Source organism: Puma concolor, chromosome E2, assembly GCF_028749965.1.
Source record: "Puma concolor isolate L17-30 chromosome E2, mPumCon1.1.hap2, whole genome shotgun sequence".
Taxonomy (NCBI): domain Eukaryota; kingdom Metazoa; phylum Chordata; class Mammalia; order Carnivora; family Felidae; genus Puma; species Puma concolor.
In genome coordinates this window covers 7,135,405-7,154,782 of record NC_141681.1, presented here as the reverse complement: position 1 = coordinate 7,154,782, position 19,378 = coordinate 7,135,405, and the positions used below count along the sequence as shown (strand labels likewise).

General features: G+C 43.4%; 1 protein-coding gene across 1 annotated transcript in view; it reads left to right on the top strand.

Annotated features, from left to right (window-relative positions):
* Window positions 1-8,897, top strand: part of PLCG2 (phospholipase C gamma 2) — a 154,877-nt gene extending 145,980 nt beyond the window's left edge. The window contains exons 32-33 of the mRNA XM_086688823.1: window positions 6,949-7,133; window positions 8,563-8,897. Coding sequence (XP_086544949.1) covers window positions 6,949-7,133; window positions 8,563-8,605 — 228 coding nt within the window. The 3' untranslated portion in view covers window positions 8,606-8,897. The remainder of the gene's footprint in view (window positions 1-6,948; window positions 7,134-8,562) is intronic.
* Window positions 8,898-19,378: the final 10,481 nt, after the last annotated feature.

The window sequence follows — 19,378 nt, the reverse complement described above, 5'->3', positions numbered from 1 at the left end:
GATGTCATATACATAAGATGTGGAGTTTTAGACTGTTCAAACTTTGGTTTGAACTTAAGAGATCACCAATTTAATATAGACTGCTATATAGACAGGATGCATATGTGAACCTCATGGTAATCACAAATCAAAAACCTATAACATACACAAAAAAAAAAAAAGGAATTCAAGCATAATACTAAAGAAAGTCATCAAATTACAAAGAAAGCAAAAAAAGAAGGAACGAGAATTCTAAAAACAATCAGAAAACAATTAACAAGATGGCAATAAGTACTTATCAATAATTACTTAAATGTAAATGGACTAAATGTTCTAATCAAAAGACATAGGAGGGGTGCCTGTGGGACTCAGTCTGTTAAGCTTCCAACTCTTGATTTTGGCTCAGGTCGTAATCTCACAGTTCATGAAATTGAGCCCTATGTCAGGTTCTGTGCTCACAGAGTGGAGCCTCCTTGGGATTCTCTGTCTCTTTCTCTCTCCCAAAATAAAGAAACAAACATTTTTTAAAAAGATATAGGGTGAGGGGCGCCTGGGTGGCGCAGTCGGTTAAGCGTCCGACTTCAGCCAGGTCGCGATCTCGCGGTCCGGGAGTTCGAGCCCCGCGTCAGGCTCTGGGCTGATGGCTCAGAGCCTGGAGCCTGTTTCCGATTCTGTGTCTCCCTCTCTCTCTGCCCCTCCCCTGTTCATGCTCTGTCTCTCTCTGTCCCAAAAAAAAAAAAAAAAACAAAAAAAAACGTTGAAAAAAGACATAGGGTGAATGAATTGATTTAAAAAAAAATATCTTAAAAAAATTTTTTTTAACATTGATTTATTATTCAGAGACAGAGCATGAGCATGGGAGGGGCAGAGAGAGGAGGAGCCACAGAATCCGAAGCAGGCTCCAGGCTCTGAGATGTCAGCACAGAGCTCGACCTGGGGCTGGAACTCATAAACCATCAAGTCATGACCTGAGCTGAAGTCAGATGCTTAACCGACTGAGCCACCCAGTCACCCCCCAAAAAGATCCATCTTATATGCTGCCTACAGAAGATTCACTTCAGATGTAATGACACACACAAAGTTAAGGGAATGAAAATGATACTCCAGGCAAATGGAAGTGAAAAAAAAAAAACTGCAATAGCAATACTTCTAAAAAAAAAAAATAGACTAACAAGACAAAGAAGGGCATTATATAATGATAAGGGGATCAATCCAACAAGAGGACATAACAGTTATAAACACCTATGCACCGAACATTGGACAACCTCAATAAATAAAGCAGGTATTAACAGACATAAAAGGAGAAATGAACAATAAAATAACAGTAAAGAGGGGCGCCTGGGTGGCGCAGTCGGTTAAGCGTCCGACTTCAGCCAGGTCACGATCTCGCAGTGCGTGAGTTCGAGCCCCGCGTCGGGCTCTGGGCTGATGGCTCAGAGCCTGGAGCCTGTTTCCGATTCTGTGTCTCCCTCTCTCTCTGCCCCTCCCCCGTTCATGCTCTGTCTCTCTCTGTCCCAAAAATAAATAAACATTGAAAAAAAAAAAAAATTAAAAAAAAAAAAAAAAAAAAAAAAAAACAAACAGTAAAGAACTTTAAAACACCACCTAAATCAACGGATTATCCAGACATAAAAAGAGAGAGGAAACAGTGGCTTTGAGTGACACATTAGACCAGATGGACTTAACAGACGTATACAGAACATTCCATCCACAACCAGCAGAATACACATTCATTTCAGAGGCATGGAACAATCTTCAGGATACATCACATTTTGCGCCATAAAACAAGTCTCAATAAATTTAAGAAAACTGAAATCATATCCAACATTTGTTCTTTTCTCTCTCTCTCTCTTTCTTTGTTTTGGTTTATTTTTCGGAGACAGCATGAGCAGGGGAGGGGCAGAGAAGAGGGAGGGAGATACAGAATCCCCAATGCAGGGCTCGAACCCATGAGCTGTGAGACCAGGACCTGAGCTGAAGTTGAATGCTCGGGGCGCCTGGGTGGTCGGTTAAGTGTCCAACTTCAGCTTAGGTCCTGATCTCACACTCCGTGAGTTCGAGCCCCATGTCGGGCTCTGTGCTGACAGCTCAGAGCCTGGAGCCCGCTTCAGATTCTGTGTCCCTATCTCTGCCCCTCCCCTGCTCATGCTCTGTGTCTCTCTGACTCAAAAATAAATAAAAACCTAAAAAAAAAAACTCTAAAAAAAAAGTAATTTATTGAAGTTGAATGCTCAACCAACTAAGCCACCCATGCATCCCCCCAACATCTTTTCTGACCACAATAGTATGAAACTAGAAATCAGTTATAAGAAGAAAAAAAAAATTGGAATAAACACAACCACATGGAAACTAAATAACCAATGGGTCAACAAAGAAATCAAAGAGGAAATCTGAAAACACCTTGAGACAAATGAAGACGGAAACACAACAGTTCAAAATCTTTGGGATTTAGCAAAAGCAGTTCTAAGAGGGAAGTTTATGGCAATACAAGCCTCTACCTCAAGAAACACAAAAAATCTCAGTCTAAACTTATACCTAAAGGAACTAGAAAAAGAACAAAACACAAAGCCCAAAGTTGATAGAAAGAAATAATAAAGATCACAGTAAGAAATAAAGACTACAAAAATTGATCAGTGAAACTAAGGCCTGTTTCTTTGAAAAGATAAAATTGATAAGCCTTTAGCCAGATACCTCAAGAATAAAAGAAGACTCAAAAATCAGAGAGGGAATGTTATAATGGACACCACAGAGAGATAAAGGATTATAAAAGGCTACTACCAAAAATTATACACCAACAAACTGGACAACCTAGAAGAATCGAATAAATTCCTAGAAACATACAATCTTCCGAGACTGAATGAGAAAACAGTAGACAATAGACTGATTCCTTGTAATGAAGTTGAATCAACAATCCAAAAACTCACAACAAACAAAAGCTCAGGACCAGATGGCTTCACAGGTGAATTCTACCAAACATTTAAAAAAGAGTAGCAACCTATCCTTCTCAAACTATTCCAAAAATAGAAGAGGAAGTAATGCTTCAAAATTCCTTCCATGAAGCCAGCATTAATTATCCTGATACCAAAACCAGACACACACACACTCACACACACACACACACACACACACACACACACAAAGGAAATTACACACCAATATCCCTGAGGAACATAGATGCAAAATCTTCAACAAAGTATTATAAAACTGAATTCAACAATACATTAAAAGCACCATTCACCAAGTGGGATTTATTTCAGCGATGCAAGGTAGCTCACAAATTATCCACAAATCAAAGTAATACATCACATTAATAAAATGAAGGATAAAAATCATATTATCTTGATACAGAAAAAGTATTTGACAAAATTCAACACCCATTAATTACAAAAACTCTCAACCAAGTGGGTCTAGAGGGAACATACATACCTCAACATAATAAAACCCATCTATACAAACCCACAGCTAACATCATACTCCACAGTGAAAAGCTAAAAGCTTTTCCTCTAAGAGCAGGAATAAGACAAGGGTGTTGACTCTTACACAACACAGTACTGGAATTCCTAGCCACAGCAATGAGACAAGAAAATAAAAGGCGTCCATGTTAGGGGTGCCTGGGTCCTGGGTCCTGACCCTGGGGTCAGGGGATCGAGCCCCATATCAGGCTCCACACTGAGCATGGAGCCTGCTTGGGATTCTGTCTCTTTCTCCCTCTACCCCTCTCCCCTGCTTGTTCTTGCTCTCTCTTAAAAAAAAGAAAAGGCATCCAGATTGCTAAGGGAGTACAGCTTTGCAGATGGCATGCTACTATATATAGAAAATCCTAGAAACTCCACCAAAAGAAAACCCATTAGAATAAATGAGCTAAGTTGCAAGATACACAATTAATATATAGAAATCTGTGGTGTTTCTATATACCAATAGCAAACTAACAAAAAGGGAAATTAAGAAAACATCCTATTTGAAATTACATCATAAAGAATAAAATATCCAGAAATAAATGTAACCAAGGAGGTGAAAGACCTCTACGCTGAAACAGTAAGACAATGATGAAAGAAACTGAAGATGACACAATTAGATGGACAGTTACACCACACTCAGATTGGAAGAATATTGTTAAAATGGCCGTACTACCCAAGGCAATCTACATATTCAGTGCAATCCCTATCAAAATGCCAACAGCACTTTTCACGGAAACTAGAAAGCTGTATGGAACCGCAAAGGACCCTGAATAGCGAAAGCAGTCCTGAGAACGAACGAAGGTGAAGGTACCACAATCCCAGATTTCAAGATCTACCGCAAAGCTACAATAACCAAAACAGTATGGTACTGGCACAAAAGCAGACACAAAGATCAACAGAACAGAATGGAGAAACCAGAAATAAAACCATGCTTTTATGGTCAATTAACATATGACACAGTAGGCAATGATATACAATGGGGAAGATAAAGTCTTTTCAGTAAATGTGTTAAAACTGGACAGCTACATGGAAAAGAATGAAACTGGACTACTTCCTTACACGATACACAAAAATAAACTGAAAATGAATTAAAGACCTAAATATAAGTCTTGAAACCGCAAAACCCCTAAACTCCAGGCAGTAAACTCTTTGGTCATGGGCCTTAGCGCTGTTTTTTCTGGATCTGTCTACTCAGGCAAGGAAAACAAAAGCAAAAATAAACAAGCGGGACTACATCAAACTAAAAAGCTTTTGCACAGCCAAGGAAATTAAAAAACTCGAAAGGCAACCCCTGGATTCATACAACTCAATGGCAAAAAACAGTCTGATTAAAAAATGGGCAGAGGACCTATACACTTTTCTGAAGAAGACATACAGAGGGCCAAGAGACACATGAAAAGATGCCCAACATCTCTACGCAGGGAAATGCCAAGTCAATACCGTAACGAGATACCACCTCACACCTGTCAGAATGAATGACTAGTATCAAAAAACAGAAAGAGCACATGTTGGCAAGAGTTTGGAGAAGAAGAAAGCCTCAGGCTGTGTTGGTAGGAATGCAAACTGGTGCAACCACGGTGGAAACAGTATAGACGTTCCTCAAAAAATTAAAAAAAAAAATACCATACAATCCAGTAATCCCACTTCTTGGTATTCATCCAAAGAAAATGAAAACACTAATTGAAAAAGATCTATGCACCCCTGTGTTTATTGTAGCCTTATTTACAAGAACCAAGATATGGAAGCAGCCTAAGTATCATCTACGGATAGATGAATGGATAAAGAAAATATATATAGAATGGAATAGTACTGAGCCATAAAAAAGAATGACATCTTGCCATTTGCAGCAACATGGCTGGACCTAGAGGGTATCACGTTACATGAAATAAGTTAGAGAATGACAAACACTATGTGAGGTCGCTTAGATGTAGAGTCTAAAAAACCAAACCAACCAACCAAAATAGAAATAGACTCAAGTATACAGAACTGGTAGCTGCCAGAAGGTGGGGGGTGGGGAGGGAGTCGGAGAATGGGCAGAACAGCGGAAGATTAAGAGTACGCGTTTCCAGTTAAAAGTCATGGGGATGAAAAGAACAGCATAGTAAATGTAGTCAATATTGAAATAACTTTGTATGGTGACAGATGGTAACTACACTTACTGTGGTAAGCATTTCCTAATGCATATATTTGCCAAATCACTATGTTGTACAACTGAAACTAATATTGTAGGTCAAATACATACTAAATTAAAATTTTAAATTAAAAATCAGTGAAGTAAAACATCCTCTTTCTCCCATGCTGAAATCCAAACTCCTTCCTGTTACAAGTTTTTTTCTTAGCATAATGGAGGGGACGTTTTGGGTAAGAAAACTGCAGAGTCTAAGGGAAGACTTTGCTTCAGTCATGGCTGGATCCAGGTGCTCATGCAATAGCTCTGTTTCCCTCTCTTTTCACTTCATTCCCAACTTTCTGTGTGTCATAGCAAAGGAGTCAGTAGCCACTGGAAACATTCACCACTCTTTCAGCTGATCCCCAAGAAGAGAAAGTTTTGGTTTTTGGTTTATTTATTTATTTTGTTTTGTTTTGTTTTTTACCAAGAGCACCAACCACAGTCCCATGGATGCTTCTAATTGGCCTGGCTTGGGTCACATGCTCATAGGCAGTGGGCAGAGGGAATGAGACATTGTTACTGGGTAGACCTGAGTCACATGCCATCCCCGGAGGGGGGGGGGGCATAACCTATGTTCTATCTTGGTTTTCTGGGGGTGGGGGGCAAGGATAACAGCTTTGAGGTATGATTCATATACCATATAATTCACCCATTTAAGATGGACAATTCCCTGATTTTTGCTATATTCACAGAGTTGTGCAACCGTCACCACGATCAACTTTAGAACACTGTCATCACCCCCAAAAAGAAACTCCTGCTCATTACCTATCTCCACTGACTCCACACCCCCCCCCCCCCAGGCAACCACCCCTTTTCTGTCTCTATGAATTTACCCATTCTGGACACGTCGTATAAATGGAATCAAGGGCTGTGGTCTTTTGGAACCGGCTTCTTTAACGTTTTCAGGGTTCCTCCGTGTTGTAGTGTGTGACCTTGCTTTTTAAAGGCTTCAGTGATGTGCTGGCTCCCGCTTCCCTTAGGCACCTCTCCCCCTTCCCTGCTGTGTTCCACGTTAGGCACGCAGCGACTCAGACCCTTTGCGTTCAGGTAGGGACCAGGAGCCCATGCAGAATGCACAGATGTACCTGCCCTGGGATCGGGGGCCAGTGTAAGTTACTACTCCGCGTTTCACAGCAAAGCCACCCTTCATCGTGAACAAGCGTTTTTCAAACTGCTTGCTTCCACTGGAATAAATGATTGTGAGTTTTATCTTTGGTGAAAATGGGCTCTGTGTTTTTCTGGGCTAATCCCAGCTGCAAACCTTCTGTGCCTCCTGCTCCCTCTTGGCCCTCTGCTAAGATGCCGAGCCCCACCCCATCGCTGTGTGCTCCTTCCCTCCAGGAGAGTGAAGAGGAACTCTACTCCTCCTGCCGCCAGCTGCGAAGGCGGCAGGAAGAGCTGAACAACCAGCTGTTCCTGTACGACACACACCAGAATCTGCGCAATGCCAACCGGGATGCCCTCGTGAAAGAGTTCAACGTCAACGAGAACCAGCTCCAACTGTACCAGGAGAAGTGCAACCGGAGGTAGGCCAGCCGCTCCCCCACCCGCACATCCCCAGGGCATGCGGGGGGGGGGGGGGGGGGTCAGGCTTCAGGAAAGCCCCCTCCCACCCCCACCTTTAGAAATCCCTTTGGGGGCGCCTGGGTGGCTCAGTCAGTTAAGTGGTTAAGCAGTTAAGTGGTGAAGCGTCCCACTTCGGCTCAGATCATGATCTCACGGTTCGTTCGAGCCCCGTGTCGGGCTCTGTGCTGACAGCTCGGGGGATCCTGGAGCCTGCTTCAGATGCTGTGTCTCCCTCTCTCTCCGCCCCTCTCCCGCTCCCACGCTCTCATTAAAATAAATAGACATTCGGGGCGCCTGGGTGGCGCAGTCGGTTAAGCGTCCGACTGCAGCCAGGTCACGATCTCGCGGTCGGTGAGTTCGAGCCCCGCGTCGGGCTCTGGGCTGATGGCTCAGAGCCAGGAGCCTGTTTCCGATTCTGTGTCTCCCTCTCTCTCTGCCCCTCCTCCGTTCATGCTCTGTTTCTCTCTGTCCCCCAAAAATAAATAAACGTTGAAAAAAAAAATTTTAAAAAATAAATAAATAAATAAATAAATAAATAAATAAATAAATAGACATTCAAAAAAAGAAAGAAGGGAAGAAAGAAATCCTTTGGTCCCTCGACCCTCCAGATCTCTGCCGTATAAATTCACTTATAGTAATTATCTTATGCCTCTGCACCTTCCCTAAGTCAAATTGTCACCACTAGGAGGAGACGTCGCTCTAATAGTGAAAATTAACTATGACCACTACCTTCTAAATAAAGAACCTTATTAAGTTCGCACCGTCCACTGGTTCTGCACTGGGGCAGAACCCCACCCCCATCCCCAGGGGAGGCTTCGGGTTGTGCTACAGATGGGCTGGGAGGGGGCCAGGTGTGCTTAGTGTCCTGCAGTGTGCCTGACAGTCCTGCTCAACAGAGAACCATCCAGAAGCAAGTGCCAGGAACAGCCTCTAAGGGGAACCAGCGCACAGACTCCTTCCCCATATTTGTTACTCCACCAGCACTGCGGCCCCAGCACAATGCTAGTGAGGAAGGCCAGTTTCAGAGATGTTCCTGTCTTGCCGGGAGGCCCCTCTCCCCCTCCTCCCTCTCTCCCCCCAGTCCCCCTCTCCCCGCCTCTCTCCCCCAGTCCCCCCTCCCCCCTCTCCCCCCGCCCCGTCCCCCTCTGCCCCCTCTCCCTCTCTCCCCCCAGTCCCCCTATCCCCGCCTCTCTCCCCCAGTCCCCCCTCCCCTCTCCCCCCCATCCCCCTCTCCCCCCACTCCCCCTCTCAGCCCTGTTCCATCAGGCCACGGATGCCCTGTTCCATCAGGCCACGGATGCCCTGCAGGGCATGGACAAAGGTTACACTGTTCCACACATGGCCTGTATCTGAGCCTAACAGATGACTGTGAAATCTGTTTTGTTTCAGGTTAAGAGAGAAGAGAGTTAGCAACAGTAGGTTTTACTCATAGACGCTGGGGCACTCGTGTAAGGGTGTCGTACCCGCGTGTGCTCACGTGTAGGAGAATGTCCTCTCTTCAGACCCCGGGGACTTGCTAATCTGTGATGTCTCGTCAAGCCTGGAGTCAAGAGGACACTTTTGAAGACCCACCTGGCACGAGCTGGGGTGACTTCCTGCTCCTTTCTTCATCTTGGACAATTTCTTAACTTATATTTTCTATAGAGGATCGTAAAAACGTGTTTCCTCGTTTTTTGGCCTCTCGTGTTCCCAACCTCCTTGAATAAAAGCGGTGAAAATCTTGATCCATTAGACCTTCTGTGCTCAACCTGTACAGTGAGCAGGACCCTTGTCCAGCCTCTAAGGACCCAAGTAATTGACTTCCGAGGAAGATGAGCCCCATACGTAAGGAACGAATTCATTAGATTCGGAAAAGGATTGTAACTAAAAGGCAAACGGTTCGGCCTTCCCCTGGGCCCCGCAAGTGGCCCTCGCCCCGCTGCACCTCTACCCGGCTTCTCTGCCCCAGGTCAGCTGAGTCAGCTAAGCACCAAAGCCGCAGTGCTCGTGACAGGCCCGCTGCCGTACCGGAGAGGTGGCTGGGGCGTGCGGTCTCTGTTCGTTAGAACGAGCTCCAGTCCGTGGTGGAAACTTGCTTTGGGACTGGCGTTACCGGGGTGGGGGCCCCTTTGATTTAGAAAGTCTGATGGAGAGACCAGAGACCCACTGTAGGCTCGGCTGGCTTCTTACTCACCCCTGCTCTGCCCACTCACGAGCTGGTTGCAGCTCTCCATGGGCTATGGATTTTAACAGGTGATCAGAATTCAGCTCTCTGTGTTGTTCCGCTTTGTGGAGCCACGAGCTAAATCTTAAGCTGTAGGAAACTACAGAAAATCCTACATACAGTCATCCCCAAAGAGGCAGACCCACCTGGGACACGACGACACTCCTCTACATCTTGATAGACAATCGAATGATTTGTACAGTGTGATGGTTTATTACGGCATTTTAAAGACAAAGATAGTGTCGAGGTGGACAGTATGACTCAGTCAAGTCACAACTTGGTCAGATTGGGGCGAAAGGTAATTGCAAGAAAGAATAATGTGTCAGGAGAGGACGCAGGAGCAGTGAGCCTGGTGGATTTACAGGTTGGAGCTGGGTCCTTGAAGCCCATTCAGGCTCAGCAGGCACGTATTCTTGCTGGGAAGTACATTAAAACCAGCCAGGCTCTGTCTCATCAAAAGACCCTATGCCTTCATCCCACGAAAGCTTTTCAGCACTTCAGTATACCAAGCACTGTCCCCAAGGTCAGGGCTACAATGTAAAAAAAAATTTCTAGAGGTGGGGGGAAAGCCATGGTGACTGCTCGCATGGAACATCTCCATGAGCTCCTCAAAGACATACGTTGTACCTTCCCCGAAGCCAGGAGCATAGGTGACAGCAGTCTGAAGGGGTGGGGCGGTTATCTTGCAACATGACCCTGTGATTCCTCCAACTGGAGTTGCCGAATTATTTGCCAGTCAGCAACTGGGCGGAGAATATTCCTGATGGTGGCAAATGGTCCAAGCAACGTTGAATAAAGGTGAGTTGCAAAGGCACTGAGCTCAGTGCTACAGGGAAGGAATTTTCAGACTCTGTAACTTTTCTCCGTTAGCCATTGGCCAGGTGGCCACTGGAGCCTAATTATCGCACCCCTACCCCTACCTCCAGGTTCCTTGTGCCTCCATCATGTCCCCCTTTTTTAGCTCGGGGGTGAGTAAAAGACATAAACCTTTCCACTTCACTCCAGTTTAAAGTCTAGATCCCCTTTCTGCTTAAAATGGCTTTTCTGCTAGTGTCAAAGAAATGAAGACCGGGCGGCCCAGAAGGAAGAAACAAAGCATCTTTTCAGCTGCTGCCGGGTAAAATCCATACCCAGCCACACACAGAGAGAGAAAGCAGCCACGTGAAGTGAGGGATATGCTATAAACAATGCTGGGAAGAACTCTTTCCCTCAAACCGTCTCCTCCTAAGCACTACCGTGACTTGGATGCACCATTAGAGAGCATTTGCTTTGGCTTCCCCATTCTTTCCTTAACAGAGTAACACATAAATCTCACTGAGAGAGGCGATACTAGGATTCTCACAGGAAAGACACAGAGAAGGGAAGGGCACAGGTGACATCACTGCTCTTCCCCTCGTCTGCCCAGATGCCACATAATCTAAGTATAAATTATCCAGCCGAGACTGGGGCTGGCCGGTCATGGAGTCAGTACAGCCAGTGCAGGCTGAGCAGAGCAGCAACAGGAGCATTCGGAGAGACAGCGGCAGCAGGACAGACCTGAACCACGAGTGCGCAAGTGTGCTGGCTGTTTGACCATGTCTCTGGGTTTATCGTTTACTTAGAGGGGCAGTTCTGTTGCGTGGAAAGATAAAGGGGGGATATGCTGGTTACATCATTAGAGCTGGGGACGCTCAGGCGGTACGAAGTTAAATCACTTTTCTGCTGCGAAACCTGGATATTCTAGCGTGCACAGTTAAGAGGGGTGTAGAATATCACACTTCCCAAATTAGATCTCCGAGCCCTTTTGCGAAGGGATATTTCGTGGGAGCTAGTGCACAGTGCAACACATTTGAGGGCCATCTAGAAGGCAGCCAGCGACAGAATCTAATAATTGATGTACTTTAAAGACTTAGTGAAATAAAATCTAAATTTAAGCCCCCAAGGTCAATGGTCTTGACACTGGGCTGGCCTTACCCCCCCAAATGTCTACCAAGCTTTCCAAGACATACACAGGCTCAAATAGTTTTAGGACATCAATTTTCAGATCCTTACCTTCCTATTCTGCTCTTTCTTATGACTCATCTGACTCAGAAGATGTCTTTTTCTCTCCTCACAAAAGAAAACCTCTCTTTCCCCACAGTCTTAAACGGTAGAGCATGACTCAAGGTAGAAAATTCAAAATACGAGTGTTCGGAAAGCGAAAGCCTCTTAACAATAGGGTACAAATCCTTCTGTGATTCGGGTGGCTCTCAATTCTTTAATTTCAATAAATTTAAAGGAACATCCAAGATTTCTTGGGTATTTTCGCATGTAATTCCAAAGGATGTGGAAGAATTCAGTTATCATGCTACCACAAATCCCCTTCTGTTCCCTGTCTCCTTATCTATGCAAAAAAGGATCGCCACGACTTCCATATATAAAATTGGTAAGGGGGAACAGAATGGATATTGTGGCCATGCTAACAAAGGTAACACTCATCTATGCAGGAACGAAATGACTCGGGTGGGGGGCAAAGCTTTCAACATTAAGTGATACATTGCCAATGAAATTTTACTAAGTGTAATAATTTACTAAAATTTGTACGTTGTTTATTGATCAAGTTCAATCCAGAAGAAAGTTTCAAATACACAGAGCCTTACGACTATAGGATATTATCTAACTTTGTTACAAATATGCAAACAACCAACATAAAAGACAGAAATCATTAGGGGAGCCCAGGTGCTCAGTCGGTTAAGCATCCAACTCTTGATCTCAGCTCAGGTCTTGATATCATTAGGGTCACAACTTCAAGCCCGCATTAGGTTCTGTGCTGGGCATGAAGCCTACTTTAAAAAAAAGTATACGTATGTTACGTGTATATCTCATTAGGCTAAAATGTTGAGGGGCACCTGGGTGGCTCAGTCACTTAAGCGTCCAACTTCAGCTCAGGTCACCATCTCGCCGTCCGTGTGTTCGAGCCCCGTGTCGGGCTCTGGGCTGATGGCTCAGAGCCTGGGGCCTGCTTCCCATTCTGTGTCTCCCTCTCTCTCTGCCCCTCCCCTGTTCATACTCTGTCTCTGTCTCAAAAATAAGTTCAAAAAAAAAAAATTAAAAAAAAATTTTTTTTAATGTTGAAGGGAAATAGAATAAAAATGCAAATTCAAGGAGTAAAAGGAAAAAGTATGGTGTTTCCTACCGTTAAAAATTGCCTTATTCATGTGATTTTTTTGAACGGGCGACAGTACCTATCAACTACTATATTTAGAGCCTCTAAACTTAGAGGAATGTAACCATTTTATGTAAAGATGCAGTATCTACAATCCATTGGCAACTCAGATCCTTTCCAACTATTTATGATGGACAATTTTAGCCAACAGTGTAGAAATGTGCAGGGGGATACTCAGATTTACAAAATTCACTGGAGAGGTCTCTGAGCCATCAATTTTAAGATGCTTGATCTAAGGCCACTAAATGACACATTGCACTTAGAACGAAGAAGGATGGCTAAAGGGGGCCTTAGTCCTTTTAACTTAAGTAAATGAAGTTAACTTTCAACTTGGGTGACCGCTAATTTTTTTGAGACAATCCTAAAAAGCCACACCCTGGCCAACGGAAAGTTAAATAGATTAAGAAATATGCAGAATGACAAAACTGGCATTTGGAAAACATTTAAAGATTTGTCTCAGGCCCTTTCCTTTCTGAAATATTTTCTGCTCAAAGAGACCCTGCTTCAGTGACCCTGTCTCTCAGAAATTTCCACATTTCTTATTTTCCAGTAGGCTTTTAAAAGCTACATTTGTAAACTTGTTTTTCATTATTAAAGCTTAATTTATTTTTTATATAAACAGTGTGTGCTTGTGTGTACATAAAAAATCATGTGAATGAGTCATGCAAATACTGGCTATTGTTAATGTGAAAATTAAATGGCTGTATTGCATTTTTAAAAAATAAAAATTTGGTCTAAGTGAATACAGCAATCTGCTCAGGACCTTTTTTTTTTTTTTTTTTTTCTTAATTCTATTCACTTTTCTCCTCCCCTATAATACAGTAAACACTTCAGCCATGAGATAGGTACAATGATCATTTTTTAAAATGTGTTTTTCTAACCTGTTACACTTTTCTCTAGGTTACTGATCTATCTTCCTTACAGCAAAAAATCACTCCATGTAAAAACCCAAGTTTATACAATACATGACCAGTCTTTAATTTGTCAGTTTTGGAAGAATATTTGGTGTTAAAGGGACAATGAGCACCTGTATAAGCACCTGTACTTCTAAACTAAGTGACAGGGCACGTTAGAATTATCAGTCATTCTATTTTCTTGCCAAGGATGCATGGTGCATAGGACACCATGTTGTATATCCTAAGATTGTCCTACTCCCAACCCTTAGCCACTGATTGCATTAGTCACACTCATCCAAAAACTTAAGAACAGCCTATGACAAACCCCTGCATTTTTTTTCTTTTTAAAAGAACTTTTGATTTGGCCTACTTTATTTATTTTTAAAATATAATTTATTGCTAAGCTAGCTAACATACAATGTATACAATGTGCTCTTGGTTTGGGGACTAGATTCCCATGATTCATTGCTTACAGACAACACCCAGTGCTCATCCCAACAAGGGCCCTCCTCAATGCCCATCACCCATTTCCCCCTCTCCCCGCCCCCCATCAACCCTGTTTGTTCTGTGTAAAGAATCTCTTATGGTTTGTTTCCCTCTCTGTTTGAAACTATTTTTTTCCTTTCCCTTCCCTGTCTGCTGTTAACTTTCTCAGATTCCATATGAGTGACACATACAATATCTGTCTTTCTCTGACTTATTTCACTTAGCATAATACCCTCCAGTTCCATCCACATTGTTGCAAATGGCAAGATTTCATTCTTTCTCATTGCCAAGTAGTATTCCATTGTATATATAAACCACATCTTCTTCATCCATTCATCAGGTGATGGACATGTGGGCTCTTCCCATAATTTGGCTATTGTTGAAAGTGCTGCTAGAAACATTGGGGTACATGTGCCCCTAGGAATCAGAACTCCTGTATCCTTTGGATAAATTCCTAGTAGAATTACCCTACGACCCACTACGAGCACTATTTTTAATTTTTTGAGGAACCTCCACACTGTTTTCCAGAGCGGCTACACCAGTTTGCATTCCTGCCCACAGTGCAAGAGGGTTCCCGTTTCTCCACATCCTCTCCAACATCTACAGTCTCCTGATTTAGCTACTCTGACCGGCGTGAGGTGGTATCTCAGTGTGGTTTTGATTTGTATTTCCTTGATGAGGAGTGACATTGAGCATCATTTCATGTGCCTGTTGGCAATCTGGATGTCTTCTTTGGAAAAGGGTCTATTCATGTCTTCTGCCCATTTCTTCAATGGGTTATTTGTTGGTTTTTCTTTTGCTGCGTCCCAAAAGGTTTGGGCTTTTTCTGCATCTATTGACAGGATCAAATGCTGGTTTAGGCTGTTGTGTTTTCATTGTCATTTGCTTCCATATGTTTTTTAATTTCTTCTTTAATTGCCTGGTTGACCCATTCATTCTTTAGCAGGATGTTCTTTAACCTCCATGCATTTGGAGGCTTTACAAAATTTTTCTTGATTTCTGGTTGGTTTCAAGTTTCACAGCATTGTGATCTGAAAATATGCATGGTATGACCTTAATTCTTTTATATTTATTGAGGGCTGTTTTGCAACTCAGTTATGTGATCTATTTTTGAGATTGTTCCATGTGCACTCGAGAAGAATGTGTATTCTGCTGCTTTTGGATGAAAAGTTCTGAATATATCTGTCAAGTCCATCTGGTCCGGTGTATCATTCAAGGCCATTGTTTCTTTATTGATTTTCTGCCTAGATGATCTGTCCATTGCTGTATTAAATTCTCCTACAATTACTGTATTGTTATCAGTAAGATTGCTTATGTTTGTGATTAGTTGATTTATATATTTGGGTTCTTTCAAGTCGGGGCATAAACATTTACAACTGTTAGTTCTTCTTGATGGATAGACCCCTTAATTATGATATAATGCCCTTCTTCATCTCTTGTTATAGTCTTTGGTTTAAAATCTCGTTTGATAGAAGTATGGCTGCTCCAGCTTTCTTTTGACATCTAGTAACATGATAGATGGTTCTGCATCCCCTCACTTTCAATCTGCAGGTGTTCTCAGGTCTAAAATGAGTCTCTTGTTGACAGCATATAGATGGACCTTGGTTTTCTATCCATTCTGATACCCTGTGTCTTTTGGTTGGAGCATTTAGTCCATTTTCATTCAGAGTGATTACTGAAAGATACGGATTTAGGGTCATTGTGTTATCTGTAGGTTTCATTCTTTCTCGTGCTTGTGGTGATGTCTCTGGTCCCTTGCAGGGTTCCACTCACAGAGTCCCCCTTCGGATCTCCTGCAGGGCTGGTTGAGTGGTCATGAACTCCTTGATTTTTGTTTGTCTGGGAAAACCCTTATCTCTCTTTCTATTCTGAATGACAGCCTTGCTGGATGAGGGATTCTTGGCTGCGTATTTTTCCTATTCAGCACATTGACTATTTCTTGCCACTCCCTTCTGGACTGCCAACTTTCAGTGGACAGGTCTGCTACTACCCTTATGTGTCTCCCTTGTAGGTTAAGGCCCGTTTGTCCCTAGCCGCTTTCAGAATTCTCTCTTTACCTTTGTATTTTGCCAGTTTCACTATGATATGTCATGGTGTTGGCCTGTTTGTGTTGACTGTGAAGGCAGTTCTCTGTGCCTCCTGGTATTGGCACACTTGAGAAACAAGGGGCCGTAAGGACAGACAAGGTCTCTGCCCTCGTGAATCTTAATTCTAGTGGAGGAAGACATCAAACAAACTAATAACTAGATAAGGTAACATCAGCCCGGCAAGACTTTGATGGCATGATTTTACTGGGCCCCAGTCCAGAGTAAGTCCCACAACCCTGATTCATCACTCCTGAGGCCGTTTAACAAGCTAGAAATTGGTTCTGTCTCCATTTTTTTCTGTTCTCAGGTCCGTGGCCCAGAGAGGTTTTTCTCTTGTACAAATACAGTGCTACACTTCCACAGCCTCTCTTTCTCTTCCTTTTGTCCCTCCACAGAAGAGGATCCCCCCCAGAGCCTATGCCACACATTTTATCTCTCCCAGTTTGCAGTCCCACACCTATGGCCCACCAAGTTGTCCCCGTAGGCCCCTGGAGATGTTTCTGTCACTCTGCAGCCCAGATTCCTGGAATTCTAATACTCAATATTGCTGTGTTTGAGGGACAAGGGAACTTCAGGCCCCCTCCTTCTCCACTGTGATGACTCCTCCCTCCACTGCATTTAGAAGATGAACAAGGAGGGGCGCCTGAGTGGCTCGGTCGGTTAAGCGTCCGACTTCAGCTCAGGTCATGATCTCACGGTTCATGAGTTCGAGCCCCGCGTCGGGCTCTGTGTCGACAGCTCAGAGCCCGGAGCCCGCTTCAGATTCTGTGTCTCCCTCTGTCTGCCCCTCCACTGCTTGCACTCTGTGTCTCGCATTGTCTCAAAAATAAATAAACATTAAAAAAAGTCTTTAGAAGATGAACAAGGAGTAGCAAAAAGCAAAGTCAAAGAACTGCTAACGTATCTTTTGTTGATAGAACTCTCATTAAAATATAAAATGAACACATGGCGAAAATTTATCTAACTCATAAATTAACAAGGAAACCAGTGTTGCTACCGATTCTAAGAATTCAAAGAACGATACAGATAGTCTATCAGATGGCCAGGTCACCTGACTCTACACTTCGCATTGCAGCTCAGATGAATGTTGTCCACAGCTATGCAAATTATGCCCAGTGGAGACTCAAGTGCTCACTGCCTATGGATATCAACCAGTTTTTCCACGTTTGTATCGATTAAGCAAGTTTATTTAGCACCACCAATGGACATGAAACCTGACCCGCCCACCTTATACCACACACAAAAATCAAGTCTAATTAAGACGATAGATGAAAATGTAAAGCCTAAGAGGAGCCCGGGTGGCTTGGTCAGTTGAGCATTGGACTCTTGATTTCAGCTCAGGTCCTGATCTCACAGTTCATGGGATGGAGCCCCGAATCGGGCTCTGCACTGACAGTGCAGGGCCTACGTGGGATTCTCTCTCTCCTTCTCTCTGCCCTTCCCCTGCTTGAGTGCTCTCTCTCTCTCTCAAAGTAAATAAACTTTAAAAAAAGTAGAAGATAAAACAATAACATTTCTAGAAGGTATTCACAGCCTTGGAGAGGGAAAAGCTGCTTTGGCAAAGCAGCCAAAGCACCAACCCTCAAGGAAGACCCACTGAATTAGTCTCCACTGAAGTTGACAACCAGCATTCATCCGGAGATGCAATCAGGAAAGCAGAAAGGGTGGCCACAGGACAGAAGACAGTATTTGCAATAACACAACTGACAAAGAACCTCAGTCACAAGAGGATTCCATCCCTCCAAACCAGTAAGAAAAAGATAATTCATTAGGTAAAAAAAAAAAAAAAAAAGGGCAAGTTTCATGAATGAGCAACTTACAAGAGTATAACCAAATGGCTGATAAGCAGGAGCGCCTGGGTGGCTCAGTCAATTAGGCGTCTGACTTCAGCTCACGTCACGATTTCACGGCTCCTAAGTGTGAGTTCGAGGCCTACGTTGGGCTCTGTGCTGACAGCCTGGAGCCTGCTTCAGATTCTGTGTCTCTGTCCCTCTGCTTTTCCCCATTTATGCGCTCCCTCTCTCTCTCTCTCCACCCCTGCCCCTCAAAAATAAACATTAAAAAAAAATCAAATGACTGGTAAGTATATAAAAAGACACGCACTCATTATTCATAAGAACATATAAATTAAAACCACAATAAAACAATTATTAGAGTGGCAAAAATTTAAAAAGCTATCAACACTACCAACTGTTGGCAAGAACATAGAGCAAATGGTACAGTGCTTGTTGCGTGGGACAAAATCACATTATAAAGACATCTGACCCTCTCTGCCATGTTAACCACACGCATACCCGATGACCCAGCAACTCTACTCCTAAACATATACCTACCAAAAGGCATGTTCCAGAGCGTCCACAGTACTGTCATTCACAAGAGTCAAAAACAGATGAGTCCCACTGCCCATCTGCTGAATTGGTGAGCTGTGTGTGTTTACACATGGAGCGCATACAGTGGTGACAAATGACTGAGGTATGACAACGTGTAGCAACACGGGTGGATCACACAACCACAAATTGAGTGAAAGAAGCTAGAAACACAAATGTAGCAAAGGAACAAAACGGAATAACAGAAATTAGTAGAAGGACACACAGGAAACCATAGGACATTTGTAAGATGGGCTAGAATAAGTGGATGAAACAGAATGGGGTATAACACAAACAGAACATGGACACATTTGAACACTATTGTTTGAAGAAAGCAGAATGCAGAGCAAAGCACATCCACTGATACCATTTAAATGAAGTTTTAAAGCAGACGTACAGATGGATAGGTAAAAGCACAAAAATGGACTGAAAGGAACATCTAAAAGTCAAGACAAGGGGCTGTGGTAGGGTCCCCTCCCCAAGGAAAGAAAAAGAAAAAAAAACAAACCTCAGGGTAAACTGGCTATGCGCCTACGCAACAACTTCCCTCACGACCTTGTAACATGAGACTACTTAATCAGACCGCATGTTTGTATGTATTACCACACACGGGAGACAAAGAAGTAGGAAATATATTAAAAAAAAAAAAAAAAAAAAAAACCTACACCACGTGGCCTTTGGAGCTCAGTTCTTTGGGTACGAACCCCAGGAGCAGTGCCAGCACGAATAAAGTTGCTTTCTGGCAGGAAAAGCCTCAGTGTCCTGACTGTCTGTGCGAGAATCCCACCACAGGGTGCCTGGGTGGCTCAGTCAATTGAGTGTCTGATTTTGGCTCAGGTCATAATTTCATGAGTTCAAGCCCCGCATCAGGCTCTGTGCTGACCTACCAGAGCCTGGAGCCTGCTTCAGATTCTGTGTCTCCCTCTCTCTTTCTGTGCCTCCCCTGCTCATGCTCTATCTCTCTCTCGAAATAAACATTAAAT